General features: G+C 39.3%; 1 protein-coding gene and 1 pseudogene across 9 annotated transcripts; one reads left to right on the top strand and one right to left on the bottom strand.

The window, feature by feature from the left end:
* The first annotated feature begins 537 nt into the window (after nt 1-537).
* ALG8 (ALG8 alpha-1,3-glucosyltransferase) lies at nt 538-20,480 on the top strand. Of its 8 annotated transcripts, none has more exons than XM_081062943.1 (13): nt 538-692; nt 3,861-3,939; nt 4,829-5,022; nt 6,990-7,099; nt 8,112-8,179; nt 11,755-11,881; nt 12,134-12,237; nt 13,041-13,161; nt 15,270-15,409; nt 16,673-16,812; nt 18,057-18,154; nt 18,461-18,533; nt 19,850-20,480. In XM_081062943.1, exons 1-13 carry the CDS (start codon nt 598-600, stop codon nt 20,079-20,081), a joined length of 1,581 nt encoding a protein of 526 aa, XP_080919069.1. In that variant the 5' UTR covers nt 538-597; the 3' UTR covers nt 20,082-20,480. The 8 variants fall into 8 exon arrangements, 7 of the variants coding, with proteins under 7 accessions (XP_080919069.1, XP_080919071.1, XP_080919072.1 ...); XM_081062945.1 differs by having other exon boundaries at nt 561-692; nt 15,311-15,409; nt 16,707-16,812; XM_081062941.1 differs by lacking the exon at nt 538-692 and adding an exon at nt 1,121-1,216.
* On the bottom strand, nt 8,439-8,842 carry LOC308503571 (U6 snRNA-associated Sm-like protein LSm3; annotated as a pseudogene). Its single transcript has one exon. The product of its transcript is annotated as a U6 snRNA-associated Sm-like protein LSm3 (transcript).
* Nucleotides 20,481-21,419: the final 939 nt, after the last annotated feature.

Below are 21,419 nucleotides of genomic sequence, written 5' to 3'. Positions count from 1 at the left end.
AGGGTACCCGATGGACACGTGTCCCATGTGGGAGACCACCCCAGGGATGATGTAAATGCCTGATCATGGCACTGTGCACCTGAAGCTGAGCAGTAATGAATGCCAACTATAATTTTATATATATATATATATATATATATATATATGTATATATATATACTTACAAGAAGCGGAGTACAGCACTAGGAATAGAGACAGTGGAAATGTAATGGCTCCGTGCGATGTCAGAGGGGTAATGGATGGGGGAGGGGGGTTCACACAGTGTGAGGGATATAAATGATAAACGTCTAAGTATTACTTTGTCTTGTGCACCTGAAACTAATAAAAAATAAATAAGTAAAATAAAAAGCCCCAAGTAATGGTAAAAAAAAAAAAAAAAGAATGAAGGCATAAATGCAACTTAACTTGTCGCCTCGGACACCCGAGCAGGCGTCCCACGAGGGGAGGGAGCCCGAGGTTTAGCTCAGCGCTGGCGGCCCGCGGGCGGGGCGGCTGGGCGCATGCGCGCAGCCCACCGGCCGGTTCAGACGCCCTTCCGCGCATGCGCGGGAGCCCGGATGTGGGTCAAGTGGGTGGAAAACGCGCGGCGCGGCGGTAATGGCGGCGCTCGGCATTGCGCTGGGTGGTGGCAATTGGTTTTCGGCTTTGGTACTCGGGGTGACGCTCCTCAAATGCCTTCTTATCCCCACCTAGTAAGGGATTCGCACGGCCGGGGGCTGGGCGGGGAGGTCTGCAGCCGGTCAGGGCGGGAGAGAAGCGTGGACGCCCCCGGGTGTGACCGAGAAGGGAAGGGAACTCGGAAGTTGTGTGGTTGCCGCTCCGCCTGGGCTAAGCGTCCGTTCCACCGACTCATTGTTCCTTGACCTGAAAAAACACTAGGTCATAGTCCTGGGCGGCTGGGTTCAGGGTCCTCCCCGTGACACACGGGTGAAGAACACCCCCTGCGCTGCTCATTCCGCGGGTGGTTGTCGGCGCTGAGCTGGGCGCTCCGCTGAGCCCTGGAGATGCGTGGCCCGTCCTCGCATCGGGGGAGTTGGTGAGGTAGATACGTAAAGTTGCGGCGTGTGCCAAAGTCAATAAAACAAAGTGACTCCGGGGCAATGCGTTCCTCTTCTTTTAGGAGGTGATGTTTGACTTAAAATCCGAAGGATGGAAAAGAATGAGCCATGGGAAAAGCAGTTCAGGCATCGGAAAGAGCAAGTGCAAAGGCCCTGTGGTAGGAAAGAACTCAGTATGTTTTAAATAGAAAGGGGCCATTGTGGCTCAAGAGCAGCGAGGAGGTGAGGGGCACAGGATGGGGTGGACAGTGTTCGGATCACACGGCGTTGGGCTGCGGTGTGAACAACGGATGCAGGGCCAGGACGGAAAACGTGGAAGCCAGGCAGGAAGCCAAGGGGTCCTGTGTACACAAGGGGTACTCAATATGCATCGATATTAGCTTCCATCTTCTGTTCTTCCCAAGTCTTGTCCCTTGGCTTTTTCCGTCATTTCTCCCTTCTAGGTCCCCCTACTCCCCTTCTCTGTTTCGGGGTTTGGGTTATTGGTCTTCTTTGGTTCAAGTTCTTGGTGACCTCCTGTCAGTAAGGAAGGGTTGTGTGTGTAGAATGTACATCCAGACTGATGTGTATATGTAATTATACAAGCAATGAAATGTATGTGTAGGTGCAGCAAAATGACTTACAGGAACTTGGAAAAAGAAGAGGTTGATCAGTTGGATTTTCTGCCAACTTAAAGCAAATAAAACACATAACATTTTAAGAGCAAATTGGAAAAATCTAAAATGTAGGAACTTCCTTTTAAATCAGAGTAGAAGGGATTTTTTTTTTAACTAGGTTTTTTTTGCATATAAGCTGATGTTTCTTACTGTCATCACCTGTGTCTTCAGGGAGGGCTGTTATTTTTAATACTACTCTTAATACTGGTCCAGGATTAAGAATATATATAGTGGGAGTTAATACTCAGCCTCTCGAAATGGAAACCCCTGGGATGTGAGATGGCCGCTATAAGGATAAATGCGAATATATTCAACAAATTGAATTGCTTTATTGTGTACCAATTACTGTGGCTAAGCACTAGAGGGGAAGACAAAATGAATATGGTCCCTAACCCTATAAAGGTTATAGTTTAGTAAAGATAACAGTTGTAAAATGTAAATCAATGCAAATATGTAATTACTTAATTATACTTGTGTTAAGTGTTATGAAGGAAAAGAACGGGATCCTATAAGGGGACTAAGAAAGTGGACTTACTTTAGAGTGGGTGTCCAGAAAGTCTCTGAGAAAATGACGTAATTGGAGGCCGGAAGACACGCCCAGTACATGTCTTTTGGTAAACATGTATGCATTTGTATTCAATATACCCACACACCTAGAAATGGAATTGCTAGGTCACTGTATCGGTTTTGAGTAGTGATTTTTGAGCACTCTTCAGGAAATTCCAGTGACCTTGTCAGCAGCAAGTTGGAGATGTCTGTTTGTAGAACTCAGGAAAGAGACCAAGGTTGTATATTGAGATTTGGGGGGTCATCATTATACAGTTGACAGTGGAAGCAGTAAGTGTGAATAAGATTGTCCATGAGGTTCCATGAAAAGAACCAGGAACTGAACCTAGGGGAACAGTGACCCTTACTCATTAATATTCATCACTTTGATGACTACTGGAATGGAAAGCAATGAAAGAGACATAGGAGTTGGCTAGGAAACTCAAGAGAGTTGTCACTGCAGAAAGGTGAATAAAGCACTGGAAAGTGTAAATCGGGTTTTGCTGTGGAACTCATTGTTGACTTTGGTAAGTGGTAAATTCAACAAGGATGTATTGAGTCCATCCATGTGTTAAGTGCTGTTCTAGACAAGAAGGGAAGGTACAGCAGTGTACAAAAAGAAGAAAATTCTTCTAAAGAGGGGAGAAAGGTAGAACATGCCACTCCAAAATATGCCTCTTTGGCATCAGGATTATTTTGAACTGATTATTTTGAGAAACTGAAGTCACAACAGAAGATCTGAAAACAGAACAGAAGTTACCCTTTTGTAAGGGAATTTAGAAAGGGGGCCTGTATTAGGAAGAGACCTATTACCAGACATTACTTTTTCACCTGCGAGGCAAGGCAACCTATGTTTACCAAACATTTGCTCTTCTCACCTTCCCATGAATTACCTTCCCCCCTTTGAAGACCCAGACCCCTATCCCTTTCCTTAGCTCAGGGTGGTATATAAACCTCTATCATCTGGTGCCTTTGAATGCCTTATCTCTCATAGCTTTTGGGGCTCCTCTACATACCTAAGTAATTAAAATTGGCTTTTACTTTTCTCCTGTTCATCTGTCTTTGGTCAATTTAATTCTTAGACCAGCCACAGGACCTAGAAGGTTAGAAGGGGAAAGTTTTCCTCCCCTACAGGAGAGATGTTTGACTATATTTATATATAGTGGGTGGGGTGGGGAACAGTAAATGGACAATTTGGAGACTTGGGAAAGGCAGGGCAGGAACCTTTTCCCACCTTTGCTGTCTGATAAACTCCTACTTAACAGTGAAGATCCATCCAGCTTGTGTGAGGCCTTTTCCAGATAATTAATAAGAGAAGTCACCTCTGAACAACAGCCTGAGGGCCTCCCTTAAGAAAAAGTATGGGCATTTAGATTAATGCCAAGTCGCTTTTCATTTACTGTAGTTTTCCCAACTTTTCCAGGAGGTCTGGCCTCCAGATATGTGAGGTGTTACAGGATTTTTTTAATGCCTATTTGTGTTTTTATAAGATAATGAGTTGTGACTGGGGCTGTTGGTCCATTTAAAAGCATAATGTTAGAAATGTGAAACTAATAAATGTTATAAAATCTCATTTTATTTATCTGATTGTTACAAATAGCCATTCCACAGATTTTGAAGTACACCGAAACTGGCTTGCTATCACTCACAGTTTGCCAATATCACAGTGGTATTATGAGGTAAGTTTTAATTTTCACCTTTTTGGTTTTTTGTGGGGTTTTTTTTAAAGATATGTGAAATCATAAAGCATTATTGATATTAAAACAGTTTTCCAGGTGATCACGGGTCAAGTAAATCTTTATAAAAAGTGTATTCTTTACTCAGTTCTGCCCTTTGGCACTATTAGGGAACCCTTTTACTTCAAAATAAGTTTCCTAAACTATAAATTGGGAATTATAATATTTGCCACACCCTTTTTGGAAGAACATTGGATTAGGAAAGAGGAAAAATTGGGTTCTAGGCCTGGCTCTGCCACAGCATAGAAAGTATATTTCATCTCTCTGAGCCTTAGTTTCTCATCTGGCGCATGAGGATTTGGAATGAATTATTTCTAAGATCCTTTCTTTTCCTAATATTTTGTGATTGATGAAGAAGGAATAATCAAATGTGATGAGTAGGCATCTGGTAATACACAAACCATTCTCTTCTATTACTATTTATAAAAATCATGTCTTTATTTCTATATGAATTACTAAATTATATATGATACTCATTTTACAAATAGGGAAATTGAGTCTCTGAGACAGAATTTGAACCCAAGCTAGTGAATCATTGGTTATGCCATAGCTCCCTTTTCGTATTTAGATAAATAGAACTATGTCACAATCAAGTTTATTTTTATTATAAGATTTCAGATTAATTTCCTGTGAAATATAGTTGAGTTGATTTAAGGAAATTAAAGACCATATTAATTACAGGTTTTGGGGTTCTGCTCAGTGTTAACATAGAAATTGTTCTATTTATGATGTATGTTTCACTTCATGTGTTTTTTAAAAACCAGCGAATCTTCACACACTCTTTGTTTATTCAGTTACTTATGATGTATTCTGTCTTTAATTCTTATCACAGGCAACTTCAGAGTGGACCTTGGATTACCCCCCCTTTTTCGCATGGTTTGAGTATGCCCTGTCACATGTTGCCAAACATTTTGATCAAGAGATGCTGAATGTCCATAATCTGAATTATGCCAGTGCAAAGACCTTACTTTTCCAGAGATTTTCCGTCATCTTTACAGATGCACTCTTTGTGTATGCCGTGCACGAGTAAGTCTGAGAATGTCCTTTTGTGTAGAAGGTGTTAAGGAAATGTTATAGTATTAAATAATATTAAATTGTTCCTCATCTGGGGGAAACAAAGTTCATGTGATAGCAAATGTTAGAACAGTCCAAAACTGTGTTGTGTTTAAACTGCACAATGAGTCATCACATGCAGTAAGCTGTCTAGCTGAATCTTGTGGAAGAAAATGAGGGAGAAGGTGGGGTTACAAGGCAGAGGTAGAACAATAGACTGAGTGTTGTGAAAGTTATCCTAAGCAGAGTTCCAGGACCATTTCTCCTGCCCAAATGGCTCCACGTGCTTCTCTTTCCTTCCTGGCAGCAGGTCCCCAGAGGATTCTGTGATCTACCCTCTTCTTTGGGATACACACACATGCATACAACATACACATACTCACGCTCAGATGCATTGTGCTAACCACGAGTGGGGTTTCCAGCCTAGTAAACTGAAGAAATCTTATTGAGCGCTTTTAGTTGTTGTCTCTGAATTCTTTCCTTCATGAAGACTTCATTAATTTTGAGTTACGTTCATATTTTATATCTTTATGTTTTGCATCTTTTACTTCTCAATTAAAATATTTTGCACAGTGGCTTCCAAGTGGTATGCTCTCATCTCAGTTAATGTTGATTTCTATCCTTTTATAATACGTAAGCTTAATGAGATGTTTGTGACAGAGCAGTAACTGGTATCCATTCAATGACCCTTGTCATAAATGGATCATTTCGGTGTATGAGGCCCTCTAGATTGAACCTTTGCCCCATTCAGGAAAGAGTCTTTTGATAGTGTTTTAACCCGTCCTCATTCTCATGCAGTAACTGCTGTTTGACACCCTAACTTTCAATCTTTTTATGACCTCTTTAAGGGTTGGAAGGAAAGGTGATTGGTAATGCACTCCTTTTAACTCAGTACGTTTAAATTGAAGCTCCCAGGGAAAAATACGTACAGGCAGAGAGAGGGAGTAGAATTCAAGTCCATCTGCAATGAATGTAGAGAGGGTGGTTAAGACAAAAGTGGTTGAAATCCCTGTGCCAGTTCCCAGAACCAGCCACTCGTATGAAGTAGTAACTTAATTTTCTCAATTACCCTGTAAAGTTACTATCTCTATTTTTGAGGGAACTGAGCCTCCTTGGGGAAAAGCAGGCACTTTTTGCTGTTCTTGAATTACATCTTTATTGTGTCTATTTTGTGTTTTAGATTTCTTTGTTTTTAGAATATGCCAATATTCGAATGAAATACATTTTTTTAAAAAAATTGTAGAATAATGCATTTTCACTGTCAAATTTTTGGAAAACAGAAAAGCACACACAAAATAAAAATGACCCATTCTCTCCTTTACTTATAGCTATCACTGTCAACATTTTGGTGCATATTATTTCAGCCTCTTTTGTGTCTGAATATGGTTTTCATAAAATAAAAATAGGTTCAGCTGATACTGTCACTTAATAATATATCTGTGCCTTTAAAGAACATACATTTTAACATAGAGTTTTTAAAATTATTTGGATAATCAGAAGCTGCAAGTTTATGGCCCTATTCTCTCTACCCCAGCCCACCCCCTGCCACCCTCTCCCAACTCTCAATATGGCTGATATGATGTATAATTTAGAGTGCTACACCTTTCTGGTCTGCATTTTTAACTCTGAAGGACTGACTAGAATAGTATGTGCCTTCTCAATTTTCAAAATCCTTACTTTTGGGTTTTGAGAGGCTGATTTTTACTTGTAATTTTAATAAATGTAAACACTTGGTTTTAAATCAGCCTGGCTGAGAGACACTGAACCGGCCCTGAGGTGGTTGTTTCTGCTACCGCCTTTTAAAGCAGTCAAGAATGGCACGGACAGTTTTATCAGGCATGGCTAATAAAGTGTACCAGCGTGTATCACTCTGTAGAAATATTGTTATGTGCTAATGAAGATTCAAGTTGTTTTTGATTCTTTCCTGTGTTTTAATGTAGGTGCTGTAAATGCATTGATGGGAAAAAAGCAGGTAAAGAACTTACAGAGAAGCCAAAGTTTATTCTATCAGTGTTACTGCTGTGGAACTTCGGGTTGTTAATTGTGGACCGTATCCTTGACATTTTATGTACCATTCCCTTATTTATTCCGATATATACTAAGTATAAGATGAATCCTTTCTATTATGACAATTCTCAAACATGAGCTGCTTTTGAAAAACGTCTGTGGGGTGGGTTAGTGGCTTACCCAAACTGTGGTCTCTGACTACCTTTACCAGACTGGTTGTTACATTACTTTGTCTCTGAAAAGTTAGTGATAATATGTGAGAACCAGTTAAACCCACAGTAAAGCAATATATTGGGATTTGTTAATTCTGTAGATTAATATGTAGATCTTAAATAGTTTTACAACACATTATTCTAAATGCCTTTTATAGGAAAGAGTACATCACAGTGTTGCATATGGGAATAGGCAGGCCTTCATGCTTGTCTGCCATCTTGGCTTCTCCCATGTTAACAGGCAAAGTTCTAAAATCCTACTAATAGAAGCCTAATTTTTACAGTTTTCATAGGGGTAGCCTGGCGTGGAGGAAAACACCCAGACTTTGATTTCTGTTTGCCCTGGACTCAAATATTAATGACGTTATTGCAGTAGGTTTAGGCCATGAGTAGATTAATGTCTCTGAGCTCAAGCTACCTCACAGGCTCATTGTAGGACTTAATAAATAAGATTGTATATGTATTATAAACAATGAAGTGCTGCATGCCATTGGCCTTCAGTAGCTGTTAGCTCCCTTCCTTTCTCATCCCTAATTCTGAAAAACCAACCAAACAAAAACCATCTTGCCCTTTGGCTGCTGTATCTTTAGAGTAGAAAAAACATGGGAAAGTTTTCTGGTTTTCTTCTTAATTTAAGAGTTTGTCCGGGATTTGGCTATTTATAAAAAATACGTTGATGAGAAGTCCAAACTATGTAGTAATATTTTTATGTTTAATTTTTTATATTTAATTTATTTTTATGTTTAATTTAAAAAGCGTTTGCAATTTTCAAAGCTCAATCTGTTGGCACAGTTCACTATGAATTTGGTATCCTTTGGTTGTCTTTCCTTGACCTAAATCCAGATATTCATTTCCAGTATAACGGTTTTTTATTTGGATTAATGCTACTCTCCATTGCACGATTACTACAGGTAAACACAAAATAGGCTAATTAGATATTTCACTTTGTTTTTTAGCTTGTTAAGGCAATAGTGTAGTAAGTGGGTAAAATTTATTTGAGCAACTGTTTTGAGTTGCCAAGTGACATAAACAACTTTTTTTTTTTTTGCACCTTGGTGATCACATTTATTGAAAGGGTTGGAGAAAAATAAAAATGTCATTTAACTTAATTTGTAAGTTATCTGCAAATCAACTCATTTCAGGAATATAAGAATTGTTGGTCATTTCTTAGTATCAAATTTTGTGCAGTTTTTTTTAATATCTTCTACCTTTAAAGAGGCAATCGTACAAAGTCTCTTATTTTCCATACAGGATAAATTCTTTGTTTCAGCCAACTCTCAGTAGAAGGGCACCTAGTTCAACACCATCTCCCCAGACAAAGAGCATCAGAATATTCCATTTTGTTGATTTACGTATCTCTTCATATGTTTCTTCATCAATTTCTATGGTAGTCAAGTTTCTTCCACATCTGCCAGTATCATATATAAGTGTTGATCATAAGCATGTAATTTACCTCGAAGCTGTTTGTCATTTCTCATTGTCACACAAATTCGCTCATCCAGGCTAAGCATGATGAGACCCAAGGGCTCTTCTATGGGTTTGGTAGTTTGTTGCTGGTCCACGTTGCCTGCCATGTTTCAAAACCTACAGACAACTTTCATAGAGTATTTCTCACAAATTCCATCTTTTGACAATAATTTTCTTCATTTTCACAAATGACAAAAATTGTACCCTAAAAACTTGTTAGAGTGTGGCAGTCCAGAAATAAACTTGAATTTCTACATTTGGGTGGGATCATTTATCCAGGAATGAAATCTTCAGCTTTTTGGTTTTTTGTTTTTTTAAGATTTTATTGGGGAAAGGGAACAGGACTTTATTGGGGAAGAGTGTGTACTTCCAGGACTTTTTTTTTTTTTCCCAAGTCAAGTTGTCCTTTCAATCTTAGTTGTGGAGGGTGCACTATTCAGCTTCAAGTTGTTGTCCTTTCAGTCTTAGTTGTTGAGGGCGCAGCTCAGCTCCAGGTCCAGTTGCCATTGCTAGTTGCAGGGGGCTTAGCTCACCATTCCTTGCTTGAGTCGAACCAGCAACCTTGTGGTTGAGAGGATGCACTCCAACCAACTGAACCATCCAGGAGCTCAGCAGCAGCTCAGCTCAAGGTGCCATGTTCAATCTTAGTTGCAGGGGGCGCTGCCCATCATCCCTTGCGGGACTCGAGGAGTTGAACCGGCAACCTTGTGGTTGAGAGCCTACTGGCCCATGTGGGAATCGCACCAGCAGCCTTTGGAGTTAGGAGCATGGAGCTCCAACCACCTGAGCCACCTGGCCAGCCCGAAATCTTTAGTTTTTATAATGTAATACTAACTAGGATGGGGAGGCTTTACTATCAGAAGCATGTAGCACATAGTGTAACAGAAAGTATGGGATTTGAAATCAGAAGACCTGGATTGAAATCCTGACTAACGCTAATGTACTGTGTGACTCCAACGGGTTGGTCAAATGCACTGGCTGCGTCAGATTAGGTATATTATGTATAATATTAAGTAAACTTTGCAGCTATTCTGTGAGGTTGTTACAATTATTCTCCGTTTTATAGAGGAGGAAATCAGAAATTCAGATTTCTGTGCCACTCCTCTGTACACAAAATCAGAATCTCTGGGATTGTGGTTTAGTAATCTTAAGGGAATTTTGATGAACCATCAGGTTTGGGAAGCATTAGCCCAAAGGAAGTCACTTAACCCTCTCAGCTTTAGTTTTCTCATCCGTAAAATGACATTTACCCCTTGTTACACTTGTGTGTGTGTGTAACATGGGGCTACCGATCTCACAGGGACTTTGGAAAGATTACATTTGATAATGTTTTAAAGTTCTTTATCAACTATAAATGTCTGGATATTTAACCATCAAAAGCCATATAGTACTCAGAATATAATGGTTGTTGAATAAATAAAGTTTAGCTATAGAACCAGCTAGACCTTCTCTGAATCTTAAATAAGTTATAAAATTCGTGAAGAGAAATCTGGAAACATTTCATTCTTTTTCTTTATCATTCCCAACTCATCTATTCTAGATCACACCTGATGAGACAGTGAGAGAAGGAACCCGACCTTTCATGGTCCCTTTGACAGTTTCCCTTGCTGAACCCCAGGAACATTATCTCATTTGATCCTTTCAAAATTCCTGTGAGGTAGGTAGAATGCAGACTTCTTTAGTTATAGTCAGCTCGGTTTTTTTGTTTGTTTTAATCAGAATAACTTTAGATCTCCTAGGGGGTTTGTTAGGATCAAGTATTATACATAATGCCTTCAGCCTGATAATACCATATGTTACCTGATCTGTAATACAAGATTTAAGTAATTTGGTAGCGTAGCGTCCGATGGATTCATTCATACTCTTGTTCCCAGCTCCTCTCCGGAAATAAACTCCAGCTATTGTAAAACTGTAAGGGGGTGAGCATAATTGAATTCTCTGGATTTAAGTTCCTTAGGGAGAATTTGTAATGTGTTGTTAAGGTGACATATCCCTGTACGTCAACATCAAGCTTAGTACTTAATAAATATTTGTTGAAATAATGAATGTATGAACCTGCTAGACTCAGTATAAAAGCTAGATGGAATCACTTGCCTATGTTTTCCTTATATTGCATGTAGAATATTTGCCTGAATTTTTAAAACTTTTTATTATAGAAAAACTTAAATCATCTAAAAAGAAGAGAAATTAGTATAGTATTCTACCCACACACACACATATGCACACATATACACGCACAGGATTTTTTTTTTTAAGATTTTATTGGGGAAGGGGAACAGGACCTTTATTGGGGAACAGTGTGTACTTCCAGGACTTTTTTCCAAGTCAAGTTGTCCTTTCAGTCTTAGTTGTGGAGGGCGCAGCTCAGCTCCAGGTCCAGTTGCCGTTTATAGTTGCAGGGGGCACAGCCCACGATCCCTTGTCGGACTCGAGGAATTGAACTGGCAACCTTGTGGTTGAGAGCCCATTGGCCCATGTGGGAATCGAACTGGCAGCCTTCGGAGTTAGGAGCATGGAGCTCTAACCGCCTGAGCCACCAGGCCGGCCCCGCACACAGGATTATTTTGAAACACATCTCAGACATCGTATTTCATTAAATATTTCAGAATATATCTTTTAAGATATGTATTTTTTTAATTGTGGTAAACTACACATAACAAAATTTACCACTTTAAAACCAGTTTTAGGTGTACAGTTCCATAATGTTTATTCACATTGTTGTGCCACCAGTCTCTCGTGTTTTTTATTGTTTAATAAAATTTATTTAAACAATTTTAGATTTACAGAAAACTTGCAAAGATAGTACAGAGTTCCTGTACCCCTTATCTATTTTCCCCTAATGTCGCCATATTATATAACTGGTGTGTTCATCAAGACTAAGAAACCAACTTGGTCCATTCAGATTTCACCAGTTTTTCCTCTCATGTCCTTTTTCTGGTCCAAGATCCAATCCAGGATACTACATCACTGCATTTAATTTACCTTGAATTTTAAAGTATTATTTCTCTCTTAAATCTAGAAAAGACATATGGAAGGAGCCTTTCTCTTTGCTGTTCTCCTACATTTCAAGCACATTTACCTGTACGTAGCACCAGCTTATGGTATATATCTGCTACGATCTTACTGTTTCACTGCAAATAAACCAGGCAAGTTTTAGTAATAATAGCAAAAGCTTCTTTATTTTTTCTTGACTTGGTGGCTTGCTTGGTGAGAGGGTCTTAGGCACCACAGATATCTCTCAGCTATTGATCCTATAGCCCCTTTACCCATTCTGACTTTTCTTTGCTCTTGCCACATCATAAAGATTGCTATACTGTCGGGAGCCTTCTCATTTAAGCACATGGTACAAGTTACGGTTTTCCGTGCTCCTGGTTAATGATAATGTTCCTTTTCTATAGATGGGTCCGTCCGATGGAACAGTTTCAGCTTTGTCCGCCTTATTTCCCTGGGACTGATTGTTTTTCTAGTTTCTGCTCTTTCGTTGGGTCCTTTCCTAGCCTTGGTAAGCCTTTTTTTAAATAAAGTAATAAATGTTTTTTGTTGTTGCCGTTGTTTAGAAAAAATAATAATACCAAGAATGTATAAAATAAGCAAAACTACTCCTTTCTTATGCCTCCCCAGTATGACTCTTCAAAGATAGTGGGATAGTATTCTTTCAGTCATTTCTGTGCATATTTACATGTGCACATGTGTATATTTATGTTTAACAGTATGTCGCATATACTACACCATGAGTCCATCGTCATGATTTGCAGATTTTGTGTTTGCTAGTTTGCCTACTTGCTAAAATTTATTTGTAATCCCAAAATCAATACTCGAGGCAGTTTTCAGTCATTCACTGACAGCAAACATCCTAGGGTGCCTTGCATGTTCTTGATGTTCAACAAATATTTTCTTTTTTCCCTTCTTCTCTCACCCTGTATTCAACTAATTTTTATCTGCTAAAACTGGGAAGCACTGCATCTGTGTCAAGTCTTGCCTGCTGTCTCCTTCCCTTCGGTGGACTTGGATAAGCTGCAGTCTGTGTTCTCCTTTGCACCTTATAAATTCTTCCATTAATATACTTATACTAGTATTGGACTCGTGTTCACAGTCCTTGCATCATATATCTTGTCCTGCTGGACAGATGAGAAGGTTAGACAAAAGAGGTTCTGTGAACTGCTTGGGATCACACAAGTACTTACTTGAAGGAACAAAGACTGGAACTCAGACCTCATACGTTCTACACACTCTGCCATAGACATTACCCCACGTCTCTTGTTGAATTTGGGGAAGATTGATCGCTGTTTAATCTCTTTTCAACAGAACCAACTGCCTCAAGTCTTTTCCCGACTCTTCCCTTTCAAGCGGGGCCTCTGCCATGCATATTGGGCTCCAAACTTCTGGGCTTTGTACAATGCTTTGGACAAAGTGCTGTCTGTCATCGGTACGTAGCAAGCTTTCTTACTTAGACTGAATATTGAAAGGACCATTCACATTGAGAAATGGAAAAACCTGCTTTGTGTTTTGAATGAGGTTGAACTGTTTGTTCTCCCACTTTGCGTTGCAGCTTTGAGAATGAAGGGGGGAGTGGTGTAGGGCCTGACGCTTCAGTGCAGGAAGCAGACTGCATTCCTTATAAAAGCTCTTGGTGGCAATGAAGTTGTTGATCCTTTCCTTAGGAAAAAAATAAAATATTTAGACACTTTTAAAAGGTAATTTTTGCCTTAAGTAAAACGTTATTCAGTAGTTACTCCTCCTTTTAAGGAATTTTAAGGAAATGGCAGGATTGAGACAAGGGTACGCAAACTTTTTCTGTAATGGGCCCGATAGGAAATATTGTAGGCTTTGCAGGCCACATAGGTGGTTGGTTGGTTGGTTTACATTGGTTTACAATATAAAAACCATTCTTAGCTTGAGGACCATGCAAAAACAGGTCACAGGCTGGATTTGGCCCTCAGCCTAGAGTTTACCAACTCCTGATCTAGGGTCTGGTGACTTGGTTGGAGGGCCCCCTGCATAAATTGCTGGCTATGTGGCACTGTGCAAGTCATTTGATTCCACTAGTCTTGCTTTCCTCGCCATAATAAGGAGATAGTAGTACCTGACCCATTCCCATACAGTGAGAAACAAATGCAACAATAATGAAATGCTAGGCTGTCAGTAACAGGGGCTTTAGAACCAGATAGAACTGGGTTCAATTCTGCCACCTATTAGTTGGTGAATTTGGGCAAGTTACTCCATCTCTGTGTGTCTCAGGGTCTAAAAGTAATGGCCGCAAATCCCTTGGCACATGGTAGATGCTTAATGCATGGTAGCTGCCATTACTATTTTTGATATGTACTTGTAGGACACCATAATTTGGTATTATCCCTCACACACTATGAATCCAGCCTTGGTGTACACTTGGCATTCTTAAAAAGTAGTTTCTTAACTTTTAATATTTCAAAAAGCTTTAAACAACCTGTATGGCATGAGGTACACGGGCCATTTGCCTTGTCAGAGTCAGGAAACTGCTGACTTACTTTGTGTATCTGTCTTCTCAAAGATGTCTTCATAAAGTATCGGTGGCAGATTAGGCAACTGTTTTTCAGGGAGATGGTTATTAGCTTTAAGAGAGAATCAGCAAACTGAAGGAAAGCTGAAGAGGTGAATGAATAGAAAATACTTTGGTAGCCTATACCTTTCCCACATTGCACTGATTTTCAGTGTTATTAGACAGGGCTTTGTAGGTGCTCAGACTGTCCCTGATGTCCTATTTGCTTGTTTGGGATGGGGCTTGCATCTTCAGCCTTGGTTCATTTAATAAGTATTTCTTGAACTCCAATGAGCTGGGGCTAGGCATGCATTCCTCATCATTCCTGCCTTTAAGGAACCCCCCTATAACCGACGAAACGAGTATGTAACCAGTTACAGTGCAGTGTGGCAAACACTAGATAGAGATATGTACAAGTTAGACTTGGCCCACAAGCAAATCAGCACTGCTTCTTGATGTAGGAGTTGTCAGATGAGTAAGTGAATCAGGAGTTACCTTCGCAAAGCGAGGAGGCCATTCTAGCAAAGGGAGTAGCCTATACAAAGGGACATAGAGTGGAGAGTGGATGTTAGTTCATTGTGGCCAAGTTACATTTGACAAAGTGGAGAAGATAAGGCTGGCAAGGTAGGAAGGGTCTAGAGCATGGAAGACACTGTATGCAGTGCTTAGCCATAGGGACTTTGTCCTGGAGGTGGTGAAGGATTCAGAGCTGGAGTGTGACGCGGTCAGACCTGTATTTTAGATGTGAGTGGATTCCTGTTCATGCTGCCTGCCAGCAAGGTTCCCGGTAATCTGCACAGGTTTCTTGTTCCAATATGGACAGCTGCTTTACATAGCATCATCTCAAGACCAGCAGCATTTTAAGTAGACGAGTGCAGAATTGAGTAACGAAATCTTGACCTTGAAGCAGTCTTAAGTTTTAGTAGCTTGTTTTTTTCCCCAAGGAATTGATGGGTAAAATATGGTGTGCCGTTTATCAAAACAAAGCAAAATGAAATGTCTGTTAATTAACTCTGTAGGTGTAAAATGGAAACTGCTCGATCCCAACAAGATTCCTAAGGCCGCAATGACAAGTGGTTTGGTTCAGCAGTTCCAACACACAGTCCTTCCCTCCGTGACTCCCTTGGCCACCCTCATCTGCACTCTGATTGCCATCTTGGTAAGAACTCACACACGGTACTCATTTCGTGAGTTTTCTCTGCTTTTCTTTTGTGTGACTAATAGAATTTCAACTTTCAAGTTTTTTCAACCATAGGATAAGTTCCATGGCTGTAACCCTGCTGCAGTTTGAGGCATTTCTTAGCAATTCTTAGAGTAACTTTGAATATGAACTATAAGGAAGGATTACTATTAAGTTGGTGGACAAGTAACTGCGGTTTTTGCAATTATTTTTCACCTTTTAAACCGCAGTTACTTTTGCGTCAACCTAATAGGTAAGCCTCCGTGAGAGAGGTTCTCACCAGTGGCTGTTAGACCATCTGTTTCCCCTGGGATGAGGAAAAAGAAAAGCCCAGGGAAGAGGGGGCTACACTGGAGGAAGAGGAAGACGTTTGGAGTAGGGACATCCAGATTTTTGTCGTTTTCATCCATGGCTAACTGACCAAAAATCCAACTTTGTCTAGACTGCATAGATGTTAATAGTTTGTCTCTACGATGAAGAGAAAGTCAGCAATTTCTGTTTGAGCATCCGGTAAGAATCTGATCTGAATCAGATGCTCTTAGAGGCTTTGTTTGTGTTGTTTTTATGTTATCATGATGCCCTCAATTCCATGATACAATTTTAATAGAGTTCAATATAAATACTTCAATTCTACCTGTAATTACCTCAGCTTTAATTTTGGTTTCTAAATGATCGAGCCTAATGTCAAGACACCTGACCCCATTTAATATATGGCAGCCCTGGTAGGCAATTAAGTTCCGTAGCCTACTTGTTCACGTGACTGAGGTAAAAACTTTTTCTAGTGCCTCAGACTTATAAGCTACTTATAGAGGGCCATAGTTTGATCATAAGTTACCCTCCAGCCCACAAAGCTAATTGTTTATCAGTATGATAAAGTCTAATTTATTATTAGCCCCAAAATATCTATGAACTTTTGTGGTTTGACCTAATAGGTTCAGGACTATTAACAAATTATGAAGATGTAATAAGGTGTTATACTGGATATCCTAGAGTTTAATTATCACTTATTATTAATTTTGATGAATTAAATATATGTATCTGAATGCCTTTATTTTCCTGAGTAGTTGTTTTTATGTTACAGTTTGGTGGACTATTCACCAAGTGACGAATTATTCCAGTTTCATGGAGAATAGTCAAAGACCTACTGTTTTTCAGAGATACAAATTGTGTTCACCTGAACAGTGTTTCTGTAATGCCTATTTTAAATGATACTGAAGTTCTATTTTTGCCTATTGTTTCTAGCCCTCTGTTTTCTGTCTTTGGTTTAAACCCCAAGGGTCCAGAGGCTTTCTCCGATGTCTAATTCTTTGTGCCTTGAGCTCCTTCATGTTTGGATGGCACGTGCATGAGAAAGCCATACTCCTAGCAGTTCTCCCAATGAGGTAAGCAGAGAGTTCCGTCAGCATTTCTGGCATATTTCACAATGATACTATTGTTTTCTATTTGAACTGTCCCTCCTTGACATGTTCAGTCGGATAGGCAAAGGCAACGATGTACAGGAACAGATTTATACCAGGACAGGACAGGTCAGCGTTGCTTAACTTGGGATCCTGCACGTGTGAAGGTTCTGAGGTATGCTAAATTGTGCATATTGTTCCTGAATTTTTTGGTAAGGGGTACTGTAGTGATTAAACACCATGACATCAGGTGTTAGGTCTGCAGATGGAGTGGCACTATGAAAAAAGCATGGGCTTTGGTGTCATCACATCTATGAAAATAAGGTCCCACAGTTCCTTGTTAAGTTGTTAAGGTAAGGATTGAGTCCGTTATGGAATAATACCTCAGATAGGTACAGCATCCAGATTTTTCAGAACTGTTATTTTGGGGATTTTCTTTTTAGCCTCACAACAACCTTTAAGATAACATCTGCAGCAACTGGGCCTCAGAGAGTTTAAATGACTTATTCAAAGTCACACAGCCAGCAAGTAGCAGAGAAAGAACTTAAACCTGAATCTTAGGATGATCGTCTCACTGTGCCTTGCTAACAAAGCATTATAAATGCAGTATGTCCATTTTATATATAATTGAAATCCAACAGATAGATAGATAGTAATAGAATTAGCCCTGTTTTCCTTGAGATTTTTCTTAAGTCCTAAGAGAAATCATTTAAGCTCTGAAAGAATATTAAGTAAATTTGTGAGGTCGGTCTATAGCTTATGTGGGTTCATTAGCAACTTGGAGTTTCCAAATTAAAAACTAGAGCAAAACTTCAACTATCTTTAGTTAGAATTCTTGCTGAACACCAGCAGGTGCAGGGCATTGTCTAAGAGAAAAGCTGTGGAATTGCAAAGTAAACTCCAGGTCCTGTTTCCCTGGCTTCCACCACTAGGCAGCTCCCAGTGCTACAATATCCCTTTCTTTGGAGAAGACAGTTACTCAGGGAAGCCAGGTTCTTTTTTGAATATTCCTCAGTCCAGTATGGTACATTCTTCTATCAGTTGCTTATTTAAAGTTTCCCATGAAAACATTCATATTCTCAACTGAACTGGATTTGTAGCAAAGATAAGTGTGTTATATTATGCTTAAGCCAGTTCTAGAAATAATAAGATACAATTTATTCCAGCTATTTGCAAGTGTCATTTTCATTTGTGTTTTAAGGAATTATTATTAGAATTTTTATTTTTAGCCTGCTGTCTGTGGGAAAAGCAGGAGATGCTTCGATTTTTCTGATTCTGACCACAACAGGACATTACTCCCTCTTCCCTCTGCTCTTCACTGCACCAGGTAAACAGTTTCTTTTTAGAGAGAGAGATTTGATTGCCATGCCCTTTTCATCAAGGCCTAGAGATCAATACTATCTGATTTAAACAACCTTAAAATCTCTTCGAAGGAGAGTTCATCCATTCTCTTAAGTAAAACCTCCAATTTTGTCCCTAATTCTCAGTATCTTTAGATGTCACAAAAATGCATAATTAAGCTCAAAAAGTATGATTAGCACTATATAGCTGTGTCAGTGTGTTTATATCACCTTCAGTGATATAAATTCTCTTATCAACTAAATTATCTGTATTTTTTTTCTCCTTTTAACAGAGCTTCCCATTAAAATCTTACTCATGTTACTATTTACCATCTATAGTATTTCCTCACTGAAGACTCTATTCAGGTAATCCAGAAAAGTACATTTAAAATTATATTTACTCTTGTGAAAGGTTTACTCCTAAATACTCTATAAGTCTGTTAAAATTTAAAAAAATAAATTACAAAAATACAATAACATTACAAAAAATAGAGAAATTAACCATAATCTCATCACTCTGACGTAACAACATAGGTCATGTTTTTAGTTTGGGGGAATATTTGAGGAGGAACTACCTAGCTTAAATTAAAACCTTATATGAGAACTAAAAATAGAATATAAAATAGGCATTATGGGTAAAACCACATAAAGACAGATGCATAAAACCAAATATGTAAGAATTCTAACATATCTTAGAATTGTGGGGAGAGTGGGTTTTTTCTAAACTTTAATGTTGTCTGTATAATTTTTAAAAGCCTGCTTATGGCTCATATCTGATTGAGTTCGTAAAACTTCATATATTATATTAAAACTCAATTATAAACATGTGACCCAGGAATCCCACTTTTACGTATATACCAAAAAGAATTGAAAACAGGTATTCAAACACATACTTGTACACCAATGTTCATTACAGCTTTAATCACAGTCTCCAAAGGTGGAAACAACCCACTGTCCATCAAATGAATGGTATATCTACATAATGGAATATTATTCAGCCAGAAAGGGATGAATTTCTCATATGTGCTTCAACATGGATGAACCTTGAAAACTTAGGCTAAGTGAAATAAGCCAGGCACTAAAGGACCGATATTTTATGATTCCACTTACATAAAATACCTAGAATTGGCAAATTCATAGAGACAGAAAGTAGATTAGCATTTATGGGGACAGGGATGGGGAGTTATTGCTTAATGTTTCCAGAGATTCTGTTTGGGGTGATGAAAATGTTTTGAAAATGGATAGTGGTAATGGTTGTACAACATTGTCAATATAGTCAATGCTATTGAATTGTATACTTTAAAATGGTTAAAATAAAATAGCAAATTTTATGTTATTTTACCAAAACCAAAATTAGATATTGTTTGCCGTATTCTTATTCCAATATCACAGCATCCAGCCCTCTTTCCTCTTCCAAATGCATAGTTAATTTTCTCTCATCAGCCTCAGCTAAGTGACAGCATAGGTAGATGATGATTGGGTAAATTTGGGATGTTAAGACAATGTAGTGGCATATCATTATCATTTTTTGCTACATGTGAAATTTAATGCATTCTTTTGACTCTGGCTTTGGCTGCACTTCACGTCAAGACAGTGCAGATGGGAAGCTTTAGTTGAGAACTGTTGGCAAAACCAGAATGACTCATCTAAAATCAGACTTTTCTCCCCCCTTTTTTCTGCAGAAAAGAAAAACCCCTTTTTAATTGGATGGAAACTTTTTACCTCCTTGGCCTGGGGCCTCTGGAAGTCTTCTGTGAATTTGTATTCCCTTTCACCTCCTGGAAGCTGACGTACTCCTTTATCCCTTTGTTCCTGACCTCAGTGTATTGTGCAGTGGGCATCACATATGCTTGGTTCAAACTGTATGTTTCAGTATTGACTGACCCTCCTGTCGGCAAGACAAAGAAGCAATGAATAAAGGAACTGCTTGGATGCATTCCAAGCAATTATTTCATGGGAAATTAATCAGAACTTGAAGTTGCTAGTAGCATGAACCATTCATTTCAGTGGATCTGTTTGAGGACCATTCTTCCAAACTTGGCCTTGCCCAGCCTAGCAACCTGATTGTCACCATGGTGAGAAGCCACTTGTCCTCCATAAGCAGTGAAACACATTTGAAACAAATCTTGCCTACCCCTGTTAAAGTTGTTAAGTCATTCAGACTGCTGCGCTTGCTCCAGGCAAGCAGGGAGTCTGATCAGCAGCATGATTACTTGTAGCCTATGATAATCATTGTCAGGCTATAAAGCACAATCAGAATTGTGCTAAGGGAACTATAAATAAAATGCCATTTTGTATTTCTGTACAAAACTTTTTTGGATCATTACCAGCTCTTATATTTTCCTATTGGCATGCACACAAGCAGATGTGTACTGTCCCCATTCTGTACACCTTGTTCCAGGAGACTTTTTTTTTTTTTCCGCATTGAAATTCTACAATGACCATACTCACAAAGCTAGGGGGAATATTTAATGAATGTTTGGCCTGTCAGCAGAGATTATAAACCATCTCCTGTTGCATTTAGTTAAGACCATCTTGTACAATTCATTCTAACAGCAATCATTGCAATTTTGATAAGGCTGCCATTTCTCCAACTTTCCTCACATGAGCAAACGGTAAGTGGTTTTAGCAGCCTGGCGTTGTCCTCTCCCTTCCTTAAGAGTACTTCATTCACACTTTGTCTCCAGGACCCCAGTTTGCCTAGTAACTGCTTCACATTCAAATTCAGCCAACATTTATCCAGATGACACGAGGAACTTTCACACAGTTTACCCATTGTCTCCATTAGAAGATCAGAGAGAGTCCAGGTCACTGGCATCCGAGGATGCTAATCCAGCTACCCTAACTCTTAAATTCACTCTTATTTTCCCCGACTTCTTTTGAGTCTCATTGCAGAAATAAAGATGGGGATTTTGCCAAGAGGAAGGGAAGCACAGCCCCTCAAGCCTATTTTCCTCCCCATATGCCCCTCTCACCCTGTGTGCCAGTTGTCCTAATGACTTTGGATTAGTGGGCCTTGCTGTCTTGTACATCTGCTTCCTTTCATTGATGCCGCTTCCTGTGCTCATTTTTCTACCGTCATACCTGTACTTCAAGATTCAACTTAACTACTACTATATCTATGAATATAAAGATAGTACAATGTAGTGATTAAGAATAGGGACCCTGGGGGGCAGCTGGATGGCTTGGTTGGTTAGAGTGCAAATTCTGAACAAGGTTGCCAGTTCAATTCCCACGAGATGTTGGGCTGCG

The sequence above is a fragment of the Rhinolophus hipposideros genome (genome assembly GCF_964194185.1).
Source record: "Rhinolophus hipposideros genome assembly, chromosome: 10".
NCBI lineage: Eukaryota > Metazoa > Chordata > Mammalia > Chiroptera > Rhinolophidae > Rhinolophus > Rhinolophus hipposideros.
This window is presented reverse-complemented; position numbering and strand designations above follow the sequence as displayed.